This window comes from Phoxinus phoxinus (assembly GCF_949152265.1).
Source record: "Phoxinus phoxinus genome assembly, chromosome: 8".
In the NCBI taxonomy this organism is placed as follows: Eukaryota; Metazoa; Chordata; class Actinopteri; order Cypriniformes; family Leuciscidae; genus Phoxinus; species Phoxinus phoxinus.
The window spans coordinates 29,344,650-29,363,789 of NC_136883.1; the positions used below are offsets into that span (position 1 = coordinate 29,344,650).

The 19,140-nt window shown below is 40.5% G+C and overlaps 1 protein-coding gene across 2 annotated transcripts in view; it reads left to right on the forward strand.

Annotated features, from left to right (window-relative positions):
- Positions 1-2,857: 2,857 nt before the first annotated feature.
- znf423 (zinc finger protein 423) overlaps positions 2,858-19,140 on the forward strand; it is a 152,307-nt gene continuing 136,024 nt past the window's right edge. For both annotated transcript variants that reach the window (XM_079621085.1, XM_079621086.1), the window contains exon 1: positions 2,858-6,983. In XM_079621085.1, the coding sequence (XP_079477211.1) occupies positions 6,944-6,983 (40 nt within the window). In that variant the 5' untranslated portion in view covers positions 2,858-6,943. The remainder of the gene's footprint in view (positions 6,984-19,140) is intronic.

Consider the following 19,140-nt stretch of genomic DNA (forward strand, 5'->3'; position numbering starts at 1 on the left):
AAATAATGATTAAGTTTTTGGTGAATTATTTCTTTAACAAACATACATAGAAAGAGGCCTGACTTAAATATGGCATTAAAACAATCTGATCATTTCCTCAGTATTATGATAGTAAGGTTGAAAACTTTACCACAATCTTATGGGTTTGTCTTCAAGTGGGTGATTTAACTAAGAGGGCATGTATTTAACTCTTCTTTCATGAACTCCTTTGAACAATTGATAGATCCTAATGATTGACTCCCCTTGATCCCGACACCAAGAGTTTTTTACTAGCCTACGTAAGACATGACATGAGAATTCAATATTTTTTGGGAAAAATACGTAAAGCAGGGTCAATTTATTTAAAGAGGGGCAGAAAGATATAGTTAAATTATGGAAGCCCATTTCTGCCACGTAAGAAAAGAAAGGTCATGCTTTGGTAGATCATTATGACAAAAACGATTTTGAAATAAGATGTCATAATTTATTAAATAAAATAGATAAAAATCAATAATTATAATAGTCAAAATAATCATAACATAAAAAGTAGAATTTGACAAAAGAAATTATAAGGATATTATTATTATTAGAATTATTATATTGTGATAAATCAAAATTATGATTTACCAAAACCCAAAACGTGACTTTTTATTTATTTAGCGAAAATGGCTTCCGTAGTTAATCAACAGTACTACATTCCACAACGAACCTGAATAAATAGTCAGAAACCCGTTACATACTAAACGGAAAAAGATCCAGCGCGTGACTATGTTTGTCAGTATCATTATTTTGCCTCGGACATCTCATCTCATTTCGCGTGAGAACGTCAAACAGATTTGGAACAATATGAGGGTAAGTAAATTATAACAGAATTTACATTTCTGGGTAAACTGTTCTTTTAATTAAGTGGAGATTAATCGAATCCTGATAATATTACAATTTAATATAAGTGTTTGATGTTGTGTTTTTCCAGTATTTAAGACTGTTTAATCACCACAGAGAAAAAACATAAGCAGTAAGACACGAGGCTAATCTGAGTGTAAGCTCATTTAAACCACTAGAGAGCGCTGTAGACCTACATAACAAACATTTAACACAGCAGTTAAATGTTTAATTTAGGGTTCTTCTGTATACCAAACTTCAAAACAGCGCTTGTTGTGAAATTTTACATTACATTTATATTACAGAAATGTTCTTCTCAGAGTAGGCTATATTTGGTTATATTTTATTTGAATATTTCATTTGAAAGGAGAAACACTGAAATGCAGCATTTAATACGATTTGAACACAAAATGAACACTAAATTGTTTTCGCTCTCTGAGACATTACTGGCGCGAATTTATTTCCTCTCAATAACAGTAAATATAATTTCCTCGCGCAAAATGAACCATTGGGAGATAAATCGAAGGCTTGCTGAGTATAGCTACTTGTTCCTAGTGCAATTTCATAATAATAAGAATCTACATTTGAGTCAGTTTGTGCACATCCTTTAAAATTGGGCGAGACATTATTGCATTCAGACGACGTAATGTTTGTATTTGAGGACAAAGTTAAACTTTAAATTACAAACCAAATATACAAATAAGACTAGATATTTCAAAGACATAATGGTAAATGCCACTCAAATGAGAATTATGTCAAAATAATTATTTTAGTTGCGTTTTATTGTCTTTTTTCAGAGCAACTCAAACAATAAATGGATGGATCTTTCCTCTCAGAATTTTCCTTCAAATACATGCTAAGATTTCATATAGCATATTAGGCCCTGCGTGAGAATGAAAGTAGTTGAGTAGGAATCTGCACATTCATATGTATGTATATACACTGCATGTATATCCTAATGGCACACACTGTCATCAAATGTGTGTATGTCTTTAGTAGGGCATGTTTTACAGCTGTTTGTCTCTCCACTCTCTGATCACAGACACTCAACCGCAGCTGTGAAGTATCCATCACGTCTCAAAGTAATGGAGGCCCGGTTCTGCTTCATTTCACCAGCTGGGAGGTGTTGATTGGGCCTTTTTTGGGTAAGCGAGCAAAAAACAGCTCCACTAAAGCTGATAAATGCAATAGGAGACGAAAGGATTACCAGTCAAACGGACTGAAACCAGCTTTCGCCCTATAACGGAAGTGCAGACATGCCTCATTTGTGTCTCACGACATGCGATTCAGTTACTGTAATTCCGCAATCACACAGAATCACTTTTTTTCCCCCCATAGAGACACACACTTGCCATTCCCGCACAACTGGATATCAATCAAAATGTATCACTATGAATATTCTTGGCATTATTGTGTTAGAATTCACAGACACCCAGGTCGTCTCTAAACGCAATGTGCTTCTTTGTTAGGACAGCACCACACTGAGCTCCTGTATGCTGCTGTGAGTGAGATCTTCATTAGAAACCTTGAGCCCTTCACCAGGATCTGTGCCAGGTACTTGGTCTAACAGCCAAACATGTTGATAATTAAACCCCTGTAATCGAGAGGTGTTATCACAACAATTAACAGCAGAAATGTGAAGGTATGAACGAGTGTCTCAGAACGTGTGGCTTTGTATGCACTTCCTGCCCTTGTTATTCTATTGCAAATGTTTTACATTCACATGAATCCTTCAGCTATTTATTTGAGCGCCGGAGTATCCGTGCATCTTCGTTTTGAGTGTACATTTTGTGCAATATTCCTCTATCAAACCATCTTGGGAGGGATTTGATGTGGGGGGAACATGCACAAAAACACAATTTCTCTTCCCGTCTTTTTTCCTGAAAGCACATTTGTCTCTCTCCTACTTTCCCTAATTCTCCAGACGTGTTCCAATCGTTCTCCCCCCCCCCTCTCCCTCCCCAATGTTGGCTGCCTCTGCCCTCGTTCCTAGGCATCAGCTGAAGACCCAGCAAGGCCCCCATACACAATGAGCTTTAATTGGGTTAAGTTTGTCCGCCACAGATAACATTTCTCTTTCTGTGGAGAATAAAACAAATTGCTGGCACTAATGGCACTGTTTAATGTAGCTCTTTTTATTATGGATGGAGGAAATTAGGAGGAGACTCCCAACAGAGAGCTGATGTCGTGGGAGTGAGTGCATTGTTGCAGCTCATCAGAAAAGCGTTTTTGCTTGGGCCTCCTCGCCGCCGTTGCCTGTCTCTCTCTCTCGCTAAGCCCTTTCATGTGCCCTTTTGAAAACACGGCCCGCGCACCTAAAAATTGAAGCGTTTAACGGTATATATAGCCCGTGCGAGCTGACGAGATCGGGTCCCCGCGTTTGACGCCATGTGTTCCGAACCTGTTCTCCGTCCGCTGTTTTTTATGCTTTAATGCCCTAAGTCCATAAAGCTGGTGTTTCTTTGTGTAAGTCTGGGGCAAGAGCCAGGGAAACGGGGGCTGGAGGGGGGCTTATTATTGAGGTTTTGGCACAAGACGCGGTAAGCCTAAAAGCCTGAAATTTGTTCTGCATTGCTTTCGTTTCTGAAGAGGGTCCCCTTTTTCAAGTCAGACGTCTCACTGCAGCAAGCTAATGGGATGCGAGGACAGATGCACACCCTGGCATTTAACATGCCAACACCTGAGAGTGTTTGGAAGACAATCAGCAGTAAAAATGTAATGTTCAATCTGGATTTTTATGGTGGCTAATCAGGACTGATGAAGTAGAGGGTACATTAAAGTGCAGCCGAGCGGTCAGCCCCAATCTGCGTTCCTGCTCTGCACCTCTCCCTCGTGTGCCCGTGTGCACTCGGCATCAGCATGGCTGTCTGGGTCCGGGGTCACTGTAACAAACAAAACGTGCTGTTTTAAGCGCCGCGCTGTCCTTATATGGACAATTAGTGCTGTATGGTGGCATATTTTAGCAATCCTATATTTTGCTGATGTACACGTTGAGACAATTAAAAGCTTCTGGCAGTGCATTTTTTGCTTCCATAATAGATTCTATCAGGTCAGGTCACCGTAGCATGGTCCCGAAAGTAAAACCCGAATCGAAGGAAAGCTAATAAAATGGTACTTTGTTGTTTTTTTGGCCCCGCTTCAGATCCATTAGCTTTGAACGCGTTTGTATTTTAGCCTCCTCGTACGGATTGACATAAATGACACCGCAAGCGTGTGCCTCTCCTGTACTTTGTTAACGAGACAAAAGAGTGTTGGCTTTGCAGTATTTAAATCAGTTATGTCTAATTATTTCATACAAAAATAGCCTATCTAGGGCAAAGCCAATGAGATGTAACATTGTCTGTGGAGGGGGGACCTGGAGGAGTTGGCGTGAGTTCAGCTGAACAGAACAGAACAGAGAGAATACGCTGTAGGCAACATAAATATAACATGAACTCTCCAGGCTTGTGACAGTACAATGGGGGAGTGTTTAAGGGTGCTTTCTGAGGCCGCACTGTCCAATGGATGATAGTCGCATAAGAATAGCTGCATACCTAGGTACGGTGAGAGAGGAGACGGATGAGAGAAAGGACAAAACGCCGTTGAGTTATTGCTAAATTTTGAATAATCGTCACATGAATAATGTAAGGGCATCAATCTACCACCATCCCTGCTGCGTGAAGGAAAACACTAGCCAATACCGAGACCGTTTGAATTCAGTTAGCGGTGAAATGAAGTGTTGCAAAAGCCTCCGTCCTTGTAATATCCAATGTGAGATTTTGTTCCTCCTCTAAACGTTCAGTGTTTTTCAAAATGCATGCAATCATCCAAGCTCAAAAAAATTATTTGCCACTCATTAAAATCATCCTAAAATAGCAACGATGTCTATTCCAAACAGGACCACCGCATTTGCCGTTCACACCTCTTTTTCTCCAGCGTCTTAATTAATTTCATCCACATGTCTTGTAAGTCTTATTCTGAACTGTTCATTGTGGCACAAGAAAAATGCAAATCCGTAAAAAGATGACAGAGGGTGTAATCGTGTGCTGTGTGATTTCACAATGCCACTCTTTCAAACCATTCATGTCTCAGCTGTCCTTGACCCTTAAGGAGCTTGTAATGTGGGCTATTTTCCTCCTTTGAATTTATCAGAGAAAAAGGGACCACTGCGGTGAGCTTTCGCCCCTTCGTGTCAGCGGCCTCTCTCTCTGGGACACCAGAAGCACATTTAAAAGCGGTCTCCAGGCGTGCGCTCAGACGAGACAAGAGGGGCCCCGGTCCTCCGCGGGGGGTCAATTTTAAAGGCCGCTCCGTGGCTCCGCGGGGTGCCCGGCTCAATCTGCAGGACATCCCGCTGACCGAGACAGGGTGCCCAACATGTTATCCATGACAACGGCCGAGCAGCTCCGGCACACCGCGTGTGATTTTGGCCATTTCTTTGGTTGATTTTTGCACAAATTATCCTATTTCTGCACACGCAGACGGCCAGACAAACGCTATGGGGACTGAAAATACTGTTGAAAACACCCAATCCTGCCAAGAAGGGGTTAAAGTGAATTAAACAAAACCCATTATAACAATAAGAAAAATATAAGTCATTATAACAATTAGAAAAATACAGCACATCTGATAATACTAAACATTATTGTCATATGCAGATCTTTTCAAAAATATTAAATGCTTCAAAGGTTAACACTAACAATTACAAATCTGTCATCATATTTACTCACCTTCTTGTTGATTCAAACCTGTATGACTTTATTTCTTCAGTCACCATTCACTTTCATTGTATGGGAAAAAAAAGGTGCACTGGAAGTGAATGGCGACTGATTCTGTCAGACCTTAACATACAGCCTAACATCTCCTTTTGTGTTCCACTGAAGAAAGAAAGTCAAACGGGTTTGGATGAACAACGTGAGGGTGAGTAAATGATTACACTGTTTTCATTTTGGTTGAGCCGAACTATCTCTTTAAAACCTAAATCTTATCATTTTAAACGCAGATAAACGTTCTCAAAGACGACGTAGGAATGTTAAATGTTCAAAACAAGCCCCACAAATAGTCAAAATGTCATCGTATCCAATCGACAGTTAAACGCTGGAGTGAACCCGAGACGATGGCACGAGTACAAGGAGCGCAAAAAGCGAATCCAGTCCGTCTTTTTTCTTGCACGCTGCAGAGTTTCCTCGAAGCTCCGTGTTTTGGCCCCGATCCGTGCTCCAAGTTAAGCTGTAGTTTCCATGGCTGACCATGGTTTGGTGCTGTTGGCTCTCTCTGTCTGCTCAACCCAGGCTGTGCGGAGCTCCCTGCGGGATCAGAGCGCTCCCCCGCCGGGACCCTACTCTCACATCCTCCTGCTGGGACACGGCTACATTTCCAGCCAAGCCTGGCTTTATTATGTGTGTCTGCGCTGCAGCCCCGCCAGCAGTCGGATCGGGAGGCGGAGGGAAGACCAGAGTCAGGACAAAGAAAAAGGGAGAGAGAGGCTAGCGACTAGAAATATTTACGGTTTTTAGGACGATAAACAAAAAGAAGAAAAATCCCCTCAGGTAAAAATGCTGCGTAAAATGCCATTGAGAGTGGCACCTTCGGAAAAATAACAGCGAAGGAGGGCGGTTCGGCGGGATCACAACGAAAAGAGACAGTTGCGACAACTGCTAAAAGGAGGAAAAACATTGCGAATCAATTCCGAAACATCCTCGAAGTGGGTTTACCATATTATCGGCAAGTATTGGCACCTCTCGCTTCTGATCAGGTGTAATTTGGGCACGCTCCGCTTCTTGAAACTCTGAGCGCGCGTGCCCGCTCCACCGTCAGCGTCTGCCGTTACGGAGGAACAAAAGAGCGTTCGCTTCTCGAGCACGGGAAAAGCCGCAAGTTATTCGTTAAATCTACAGGTTGGAGAAGTTTAATCATTGGAATATCCATTTCCTTTGCCGTACTCTCTCTTCCTGAACGCTTCTGGACTAGCGAGACTGAAGTTGCCGCATTGCAACAGGCAAAGTGAAGAAATCTCCCAAGTATCCGCGCGTGACCTGTCAATATTTCTCGGAGGGGACAAGACATCAGTTAAAGAAAGTAAAATATTGCTCGTAACACGGAGATGTCTAGACGCAAGCAGGCCAAACCGCGCTCCGTTAAAGGTAAGCGTTTTACGAGAGGGAACGACTCACATGGCCAATGAGATTTCATGAGTAAAACTGGCGGGGATTGTGAAAGTCACTGATTTAATGTTTTTGCTTTTAATAGTGACATTATGTTTATAGACTTTAAGTATGCTTTTCTTCCACATAGAAAAATGAAACTTTAACATTTTGATGCCAGGTGCCAGCAGGTCTTGTGGTGGGTAGTACAAGTACCTCAGGAAAGGTGCTGTAGAAATAGTGCTCGAGTTTGTTTTAGGCTTAATAATGTTAGTAGTAGTAGTGTTTTTGAATTGGTTGAATGTGTATTCAATTATATTTATTATAGAATTATACAATAAATCATTAATAGTCATAAGCATTATAATTTAATGCTTTTTTATTTTTTAAATACATGTATAAATAATATTTGTTAAATGTAAATATATAATTTTTATTACTACTACTACTACTACTACTGATAATGAAATAGACAGTTAGTTCAATATATTCCATTTTCGTCCTCTCTGTAGAAATCCTACAAAATTTGAAATGTTTAGCCTATGCAACTAATTTCTCAGTCTGTAGTGGCATTGTGAATGGAATCTGATTCTCTATAGATCTCAGCTTGGTGTTTTTCCTCCTTTGCTGTTTATTGTCTCAGTTTATTCCTGGTTGTGACTTTGACATGGCAGAATCAGTCAAACACAGTCTCATCTTATTCACGCCCCTCCTACAAGACTCAACACTCACAGGCAGGTGAATTTAGGAGCAATAAGGCCTGCTGCTATTTTGCCTTGTCCATCAGCAACGTGTGGCAGATATTGTGCTGCCGGTCGAGATATCACTTGGCACCCTCACCCCGATAGAAACCAGATGGGCTTTCGGGTGGCCATGTGGCCCATATTAGTACCCCCTCCCCCAAATAATAACCAGTTTTTTGTTTTAATTAACGGCCGCAATCTGCAGAGGTTCATCAGGAGAGAGAAAAACATGGTCATAAGTTTACGCAGAGCGTAAGTGGATAATATTCAAGGCTGTTAAAGTGAAAATACAACGTGTTAAGAATAAGTTATTGTCATAGATATTTAACATTGACAGAGCCTGCTGGGTGCAGATCAATCCTAAACAATGTTGTTGAGTTGTTTTGGAGAGAGAGCAGCCTTTTCGACCCTGTAATCAATAACGTAATCTTTATTTTGACCAGCTTTTATTTTTCACATGCGCAGTGATAGAGAAATATTGTATTTAAATATGTATCATCCCCAAAGGCATTAACTGATATTTTTTTTATCTTATTTATTTATTTTTCCCCAAGGCAATTTCAAGTCAAATGTTTGGTTGCATTGCAACAAACACTATTGCAGTTTTCTATCAAGTATGCATTGGCCTGCTGCAGCACAGAGGTTTGGGGGGTAAACAGTGATTGTATTGACTCAGCGATGCACGTCAATCAGAGGCCAATTAAATATGTAACCAAGGCTCGCTCTGTCCCTATCTCAGCCCAGCACCTTTAGCTTTGATTGCTATGCACTGAGATTAGAAGGGCACCAACAATATGTCTGAGTGTGGTATGCACAAAATCATTCATGTTTTTTATGTCCCGGTGTCTTGTGTATTGGCTCGCTCATGCAGAGGTTAAGCTTGTTTGTCATTAATTTCTGCTTTGATATGTGCAAATCTGCAGGTGTTACGGCTGTCGGGAACATATGCAGGCACATAGAGAGGGGGGTTCCTCAAGAAACCGTTGCCCATTGTTAGACACGTTAGACCGGGGGATTGTTTTCCAGTAAAGAAGTCGTGCTCTCTCAACATCACATCACATTACATTAGAAACTGTGATTGCCAGTGTTACTCGCGCCCGCAAGAGCGAGAGAGAGATTATTTAGAGAGGAAAAAGACAGCGAGCGTTCGTCAGAGGGGGAGAGGGAGCTGCGCTTATCAAAATATTATTTCTCTCAATTAATCCCTTTTTAATGTGTGTCTATGCACTGAGTGTTCAGCTGTGGCATTCCTGTTTCATATCTCCACCGTCCCCTTGAGTGTTTCATGCATTATGTAGCGATGATTATTACTTAATTACACATTAATAAATCCCCTTCATTTGCAGGACATTAAGAGGGGGATGAATGCACACGACAGGAAGGGAGACAGAGAGGGCACTTATTTCCATTTTTTCACTGTTGTTTACAGTCAGTCGAATCAAATTGGACCTTTTATTCTAAGAAAGGGAGAAAACGTTTGAGTAATGCTTGTCTGAAGCTGGCTGAGAATGAAATCTAATGGCATTATTCCCCTCTCTGCCCACTGACATCAGGGGTATGTGTGGATGGGTTGAAATGTAAAGAAATGTCTTTCAGGAATGCATTCAGATCTTGCTGTAGAATATGTATCCTTTAGCAAGGGTTTTCATTGGGAATTGGGTATTACCCGCTGTTTTGAATGTACATTTTCAGATGTGCTATGAGGGACTGTGGGAAGGAAGAGATATTCATACATTGATTTTTGCAGGGACAACTGGATAGCAAATAATCAATAAAAAAAATGTAAATTAAAATTTCTAGTCATTTTGTAGTTTTCTTATAAAAGATTTGAAGTTGCGTATTTTTCTGACTTTAATGAACACTGCCAAGGTTGTCTGTTGTGTGATTTCAGAGGTAATATTTGAAACTGGCATCTTCCGGAAGAACTGTTACATGTTTGAGAATAAGAAAAGAGACAATAAAGCTGTAATGTGCTGTGTTGATCTTTTTTTGGTGTGTGTTTGTGTAACCGTACAGATCTCATCTCTTTGCTTTCCTTCCTCTTTGGCACCATCTGGTTTTAACATTAAATGGCTTTTTTTATTGTCACCTAGGCTTTTGGCAACGGTGGGGAAGTTTCATTGGTCAGTGGGCTGTTGTAAAATGTTGAAGTGAGTTACCATAGGGCTGCAGAGCCACAAATGAAGAGATCAGGGAACGAGAACCCCCAGCGTTCTTATGCATCCCGCATTTGTGTTTTTCATTTCAGGCTTTGATTTGTGAGCTGTTTGGTTTGGTTTTTTTTTTTTTTGGCACCTAATCACTATATTGCATCTGGTGCACATTTTCAAATGATGTTTCGTAGAGAATAGTAGATTACATTTATTTTTAGTCATTATGTCCATTCACTTTTCAATTGTAGTGACTGAAACATGTTTTGTTTAAGATTTTCCTATATCTGTGTTTAACTACGCATTCTTTTAGTGATTTTGTATTGTTTTTGTTTTTATAATATTAAAATAATCTTCTGACATTGAGAAGGTGTTTGTTTCAGTTCCAGGCAGTTTATGCGAGGATAGAGAATGAAGTATTTATTTTGAGTGTGTGTGTTGACTGTTAGAGGGTGTGATTTTGAGGTAATGGGAGATGAACCACAAAATTGATTTTTATGCTCTTGCTTTTTTTTGTTTTCATTGACTTCACAGCATGAACAATTAGTTAAACAACTCTAAAAGTATTTCATCAGAACCTGAAAAAAAAATGTAATTGCGCACAGTTTGACAGCAGCTGAGGTCTCTTTTAATGGCTGTCTTTGGATCTAGATGCAACTGGTATCATGATATTAAGAGACAAAACGTTTTTTTCTTCCGCTTTTTAACATTCTTTTTAAGTCCAATAGTTATACCTTGCTGTATCTTGAAGCAGTGACACCTATTGGTGTGGAGATCGTGGCGTAATTCGTCTGGTCTGTGATGGGAGGAAAAGGCGGATGGGTTTGGATGTGGGTTTCTCCCTGGTGGGCAGTGTGTCTGCCAATGACAACTCCTTATCAGCAGCCTGCCTGCTAGTTTTGTGGGGAAGAATCTGTCTTAATGTAAGAGCTCATTCGTAGGCTCTGCCATTGTACCGGCTTAGCCACATGCTTTATCAGAAGGCCTGGGCTCAGTGGCCCGGAACCGGAGCTCGCTGCGGACCCGCTCCATGCCACGCTTCACTTCTAAAGAGAAGGCGTCGCTCTGACGCTCGCTGTTATTAATTCTGTTTGTGTGGTTGGCATTCCCTGCGCCCCCCTCTTCCTTCCCCACCAAGCCTGCCAGCCAAGGCTCCCCTGTCAGGCCTTCCCGGAGGATCTCGGCCGTTCTAAGATGCTGCGCTCTGGAACCCGGATTGGGCTGCTGCAGAGGGCAGATTAAAACGTGCTGGAACAACGCGCAGAGAAAGAGTCTCTCAAAGCTGCTCGTACCCATGTAGATTAAACATGGCAGCCATTTTCACTTAGTCCGCCGAGAGCGTCAGAGACTTTTGTCTAGAAAGCACGTTGCGGTACATCTTGAAAGTATTATTTTACATGTAGGAAATTAAGTTTGGTGACCTAGAATAGGAATTTGAGTGACGTTTCATACAGTAAGGCTCATTTTATAATTTAGGCCTGTCAAACTGTGGACGTTATGACCCACTCTGCGTTAGTTACACTACCTACTAAATTCAAAAGTTTAAAATCAGTAAAGATTACCGGTAATACTTTTACTTTGCAAGGATGCATTCAATTAATTAAATATGACAGTAAAGACATTTATAATGTTACAAAATATTTATTTTTCAAATAAATGCTATTCTTTTAAACTTTTTATTTCTATCAAAGAATTCTGAAATAAATATATCACCATTACCAACAATTTAACCATTTTCAACATCGATAATAAGTGTTTTTTTTAGCAACAAATCAGCATATGTGAATGATTTCTGACGGATCATGTGACACTGAAGACTGAAGTAATGGCTGCTGACAATTCAGCGTTGCCATCACAGCAATAAACTATTTTAAAATATAATACAATAAAATAGAAAATGGTTATTAAATTGTAAATGTTTTTAGAATAATACTGTTTTCCTAGATTTTTTTATTAAATGAATGCAGCCTGGTTGGACAAAAGAGATTTCTTTCAAAAACATTAAATGTTAATCTTACTGACTATGTCAAAAGTTAGAAGTGTTTGTCAGTGGGTAATTGGCTTTTCCTAATATTAAAAGATGCATTAACGCTCTCCTCTCTTCTCTTTCTCCTCTCCGGGTGTCTGCTCTACGACCCTGCCCGTCTCACTGGGCTGTACATTAAACATAAGGAAAGGGGGCAATTAAGCCCACTCTCTACACCTGGCTGATGCATATATTTATTGGCCTGTCTCCCTGCTGGACAGGCTTCGGGCCCTGGTCTGAGCTTTTTGAGGGTGGTGATTGAAGGGCTGCAGAGGTCATTAATGAGGAGTACTGGTGCTGGTTTGACCCCTGCTGCGCCCCCTAGAGTCCCCTCTGACCCCTCACCAGGTCATCTGGCCTCCTATGGCAAAGCGCTCGGGGAGCCGTCCGAGACCAGTGAAGGACTGGTATAGCTGGAGGTGAAATGTTCCTGTGTGTGTGTGTGTGTGTGTGTGTGTGTGTACGCATGCATGTGCCCACGCACAGAGAAATCTCTTGAACGCTTGTGGCTCTCTCCAGAGCAGAACCTATCGATTTCACAAGGCCTAAAAAAGTTTTCTAGCAGCAAGAACAAAACCGCTAAAACAAAGATATGCTTACAGAGTTGAGCAGCCTTGCCCTTTCAAACACATGGAGTTTGACTCTGCAAAACGGAACTTTTGAGTAATTTGCAGATGTCATGCGATGTCAAAACGTCTGGCTGTACCTTGTTTCAGATCTTCCAGACAATTACGTCGATGAATAAAGAGGCGTAATGGATTTGGCAGAATGATAAAAGACTACTGTGGCCCTTCACTTATCAATTAAAGTAACTAGTTTTAAAAATACAGACAGGACTAACAATAGTGAAGCGGTGCTTGTCAGTCTGCTTTTTCGTCACGGACAGATTATGTGTGCGAACCACAGGTCTCTGTGTTGGGTTAGTAATGCCTTGATAAATTGATTTTAAGGCGTGAAGCTTCCTCGCTTTATCCGGAGGCTAGTCTGGAGCCTAGCATAGAAGCCTTTTTGGCTTAGACAGAATTAGCCCCTCATTGTAAAAGACTCTCAGTTCTGCTAGCCCGCCTGACCCCAGAGAAAGACGAGCCCTTGATCCTGGAGTCAGATGTGTTTTTCCTTATTTTTCTTCATTTAATTCCCCGTCAAACAGCAAGCCCCCCCCCCCCCCCTCCCCTCCCGCAAAGTCGGGGATAATAACCCGTGCAAACAGCGGGGCTATGCTGAAGAAACAATTAAAGTCGCTCTTCATTCGAGAGCGCTCGCACACACATACGCTCACAAAGGGAGAATAAAGGGGAGGGGACACTGGAAAAAAGCGTAATAATGACATTTACAAAACAGCCGTTCTTCTACGATGTGTTCATTTGTTGGTTAAAAGTCAGGTTTTTCCATTGTGTGCAGTTCAGTTTGCATGTGTGCTTTTTTGGAGGGCTGCTCCTGTATTCAAGAAGTTCCCAGAGGAACTGAAGAAGGCAAAGAGTGATTATTACTCTCGCCTTCTCTCTGTTCACCTCATCTCACCTCACTTCTCACCCTTCTGCCTAACTAAACGTATTAAATTGTATTATTCATACAAGTAATATACAATATGATATAATACACGGTGAAGCCGTGCAGGTAAATTGAGTTCTCAAAAAATACTTGTAAATCATGAAAAAAAAAAAAAAAAACGTTTATATTTTAAATATAAGCCCTATTCTGTTATATTGCAAATAGTATAATACTTGGGGGGTTATGGCGCAGCAGTTACCAATAATAAAAAATGGCCCGTTTTTGTCAAAAAAGAGATGTAATGAGTGAAGGTGGTGTAAGAAATGGGATGAATCCGACGCACGACGTCTCTTACGTGTCACATTCACGTGCATCACCCACTGCACCAGCTCTGACATGCCTGTTATTCCCAAAGTCGTAATTTCCCCTAAAAAATCTGTGCTTTAGAGTTTTCTGGTAGGCCTACTTATCTGGGAGTGTTGTGTAGTAGTCGTACGATATATCGCCAAGGTCGATATATTGGCCAATATTTGGTATTTTTTAAATATCCACATCTGCCAATAAGTTTTTCTTTGTTGCTGATGTTTCCGTAGCAGGACTTTTATTTTGACGTTATTACATAGAACTGGTAAACGGAATCAAAAAAGTATTATAGCGTTTGCGTTTATATTGTTAATAATAAAAAGGCAAACATTATAATACTTTCGCATTTACCGTCAGCGTTCAGCAAATATGCATTTGTATCATTTAAACAAATCTTTGAATATTGAATACGGACAGGAGGACAGTTCATCTTCACTGAACTTTAAACCCTTGATTTTTAACTAGCCTATGCCACGCTATATCCAGTTGACAATTGTCATATTCATGTTATTTTTACTCTATGTAAAATTAGTATTTCCTTGTCTTTGTAATAGGATTACAGAATTATGAAGTTGCCATCTAAAGTATAAGTCTCTGTTTTGCAGATTTATTTTTAATTATTTTTTAAGTTATTTATTTATAATTTTTTTAAATGTTAAGTTAAATAAATATTTTAATAAAATATATCGGCTTTATATCGCCCATCGGCCACCCTGCTCTCTAAGATATCGGCATCGGTATCTGCCATCCAATAATCAATAACGGTCGACCACTATTGTTGTGTCAGGAGAGAGGACTCTGGCCACATTAAAGGAGGTGTGTAGAACCAAGTCATCCACCTCTGTGGCAGCACATGTGCAGCGGACTTGCATTTCAGTGCAGCTGACGTGTGTGTTTGTGTTAGAGCAGTGCCAGAGAGGCAGAATTTACTCAAACTGTGTCAAAACGCTCGCCATATCCAAACCAAATCAGTTAACCTTATGTTATATCTCGTCGGCTTAGTCCCCAGGTAAAGTTCTCCATGCTACAGCCACAGCGTGTATTTAATCATCCATCTGCTGGCACTCAGACGTGAGTGTGTGTGTGTGTGTGTGCGATGTGGGCCGCTCTGATTGGTGTGTATCTATGTTGTTGTGGTTGAACATGATGGGAAAGGGAGTCTCTTTCAGCTACTGCAATACAAAAAAATAAATAAAATAAAAATCCAGGGCCAAGAGAAGTCCGCAGAAATTATTAACCATCCACACACTCGTGCTCCCAATTCTTCTTTATTCTCTCTTTCCTGTTCAGCTTCTCTCGCCTAATAAATGCTTCATGTCACCATCAAACAGGGCCCGACTTGCTCCAGGAGAGGCAAAGAGAGGGAGCGGAAAGAAAGAGAATTGGAGATCGCGGGGCGTGGGGGTTGTGTACAGTGGGGCCTTGGTGTTGATGGATGGGTGGATGGACAGATGTTAAAAATGTAAAGTTTGGCCTGTTCTGAAGTGATGGACAAGGACAAGGGACCAGGCTGTCGATTTTTTTTTTCTTTTTTTTCTTCTATCTGGATCTAGCTCGATCATTAAAATCCAATTTCATATATTTGCACCATAATACCTTGAGGCAAAGTGTAAAACGCAATACTACTGATGTAATCAATCCCAAATTAGTTAGGACACTAAAGTCCAAGTCTATCACACTCATTCAGTGTTGTTTTATACCTTCTGTTATTGACAGTAACACAAGTAACATAAGTTACTTAATTAGAATTACCGGGTAAGTGTTACTTTAACCCTATAATATACATCAAATTTAGAATGTTTTTAATTTAATTAAATTTATTTCCTGACAAATTTAATGAACAACATGTCCCATAATGTTGGTATGTGCCATACTCTTTTATACTCTTGGTTACAAGTGATTTTGTAAAACGTAATTTAAAGTAAATCGACACCTTAGGGAGTAACACAGTAATGCAACATGTTACGTTACTTTTAGTTAATGTGTTGCTTTGTGATACTCCTCAAAGTGACTTTACACTTTTAATTTATTAAAGCACTTTTACATTACTCTGTCACACTGTTACATGATGACTTTATGGGAATGAAGAGATTTTCAGTTGCATTTGTTAGTAAATAGATTAAATCGAAAAAGCATGACTTGTGATCAGTTTCTAGTAACAAGTAAGGCTTTTTAGATTTATTTTGAATTTTAAACAAATGCAGTTGAAAACGTCTCCCTTCCTCATAAAGTACAAGTGATTTTCAATAAAAGTAGTTTATGTAACGTAATAACTTTTATAGAAGAACTCTATTTCATCATAGTTTGCACTAAATGTAACATATAAATTATTTGAATGTAATGGTTTATATTAGAAATGATTTAATCTATTTGTCTGCTGACAAAAAAGACTGTAACAAGTAATAATCTAACTTCAGTTTTAAAAGTAATGTTCACCAGCACCGCTTGTGTGTATTTATCTATGATTTGAGACTGAATTCTTTAGAAATTCTCATATACTGGAAAGGAAGACCCCTGAGAGGTCAAGGACTGAGGGTTACCCCCCCCCCCCCCCTCCCCTCCAAAAGCACACACTTTCCTTCTATATCTTGTGGTCATGTCCCATAATAAGGGTCGCTGTAAGTGTGGGTAGAGTTCATTTAATAAGAACCCCTCCCACAAAATCCCCATACACAAACAAACATGCGCTGGCACGGTCTCCGGCGGGCTAAACAAACAGTAGAAGGGTCTCAGAAGGAGCGTGATTGCAGAGTTAATCTGTCCTCTAGTGATGCAGGCCGGCCGCAAAGCTCCTTCAGAGAGGGACACATTGTAATGCCTAATCAAGTCTGTATCAAACTAAATAATGCTGTAGCGTGAAATTGGAAGCCGAAGTCAAAAAGCACTCCCCAGCCTGTACTACAGGATAAGGCAATTAAGACTCTCTCTCTCTCTCTTTTTCTCTCTCTCGTTCTTCCTGTCTCCCGAGCAGTCAGGCTGTACTCTTAAGTCTTTGTGTGTAACAGCCCCGTTCTCTTTCTCCCTCCTGTTCGGTTGATGGTATTGTTGGTGGTGTACTGGGAACATCTATTTCTGGAGGGTCCCGATGGCTGTGTGATCCAGGGAGGCCGTCCTCCTCCTAGGTCAGGGGCGTTCGGCACGGGGCCCTCCACCTGCCAGAGGGTGTAAAGCAGGCATTTTGGTCGTTTTGTCTCCTTGAGTACTCTACAGATAAATCAATGAAGTTCTCGGGGATGGGGGTCCATCTGCGCGGTTGTGCATTGTTGGTTGTATGAACAATCATGTTTCAGACTACGTGATGGTGATTTTTGTTTTTTCTCGCATGCCATGTCATGTCATGTTAGAAATGCTTCTTTATAAGAATTTATTTTTTAGCAAATATAACTAAAACGCATCTCAAGACCTTTCATTCTGTTCCATTTAGTTTCTCCCCATCTATATATCTGCAAAAGACTGCATTTCTTGCAATTCTTGTGTGCACTGATGCTGCCCCAGACACACATATATATATATATATATATTTTTTTTTTACAGATTATACTATATAATATATTATAATTAATTAAGTTTTGAGGAAGTCCAAAGATTAAAGGGATATTTTACTTATTTTAATTTTGTGTATATTTAATTTATATTTCCTAATGTGGTTGTTCAGCATTTTGGTCAGTCTTGCTTGCTGTTTTTAAATGTGCTCTATAAATTAATTAAATATGCTTTTGTCCATACAATGGAAGTCAGTGAGGTCCAATGTTGGTTTGGTTCCAGTGTTCTTAAAAAAAAGATTTTGTGTTCAGCAAAAGAAAGTTAGTCATACATGTTTGGAACAACATGAGGGAGGTTGAGTACATTTTCATCTTTGGGTCAGCTATCGTTTAACATGCTAAAAACCCTTAATACGGTCACGGTGTGTTTATTAATATAATATCTTAATATTTTAAGGGCAAGATTTAATTATGTTCACGATTGAGAATGTAGACTCTCTTTTTCTTTTCCCCCCATTTAAAAAAAAAAAGAAAAAATTGCATTGTGCATAAATACATCTGATTGGATAAGGTATGATCGTATGTACACCTAAACTGCTGATTTATGCACTTTTGTGTACAAGACAGCACAGCAATTTTATCTTACTCAATAGGAGGGTCATATAAAAATAATAGACGTGCAGGATTTGGCCCATGGGGGGGCTAGTTGACTATCCAATGGTGTACAGCTTTGACACAAATTGCTGTGTGATGAACTGCTGAAAATAACACGGTAACTATAGTCAAAAAGGAAAGTTTGGAAGTCCTTTATGGCATGTTTGCATGTGGTCTATACTGAATTTCCATTAAAAGTTAAAAGTTTTGAAATTCACAAATCTAGTCATTCAATTATTGTTTTCAAATTATTAATCGCTGTCAATTTTGATGCCCTACTAATGCCCATGCCCAGTGTAAAGGGTGATTTTGGGCAAGGTGGGGGACGTGCGTGTGGTGGTTTTGGGTTCTGCCGTTGTGTCCCTTTTGCAACCGCCCCCCCTGTCCTGTCCCCGTTTGATGGCATCACGGCGGGAAGAACGTGATTATGGTGCTCTCCCTAGTGAGCAGCGATCTGAACCTTGTGTCACAGTCGCTGACAGCCCCACACAGCCGACGGGATTTAATCACGTCTGCTCTCCCTCCATGTTCTCTCTTTTCCTCTTTCACTTTATATCGCTCAGACTCTGCTTCTCTCTGCCTTCCTCGATACTTCTCTCTCTCTCTCTCTCTCTGCACAGGTATATTGGAAACATTTTTCTCTTGTCTTTGACAGGCGAGACAGATGAAAAACAAATTTCAGATCTGATCTGAGCACCCCTTTAATCTTTGACTATGTTTTCTTCTAGTGAACACAGTAGCTCCACCGTGCTCTTACGTGTGTGTGTGTGTGTGTGTGTGTGTGTGTGTGTGTGTGTGTGTGTGTGTGTGTGGTGCCAGTGTGGTTTAAGTTTTCCCCGAATCTTTGAGTTGGAGAATGTGCCTGGGTGCGTTTTTAAGCACATTTGTGCCTCTGAGTGTGTGTTTATGAGAGTGAGTGTGTTTAGAGTCAAAGAGTGTCAAGATAAATATATAAACTTCAGTGTTCTGCACGGTGTTGAAAGGCAGAATTGTGGTAAACTGATAAGGCCCTGACTACATCTTTTTCTGTGTGTGTGTGTGAGAGGGGAATGCAGAGGAAGAAGGAGAGTTGACACTGCACCCAGGGCTTTCCTCAGGAAACGGCTGCTGACGGCCTTTAGCCAGAACCTCGCATCGCACGGCCAGGAATGTGCCATGTGTGCGGCGAGGAGGGAGAAGTGTGAGAGACAAAGAATGTGTCTATGTGCGTGACTTTGCCTTTTTTTAATATTTGTGTCTTCATTGCTG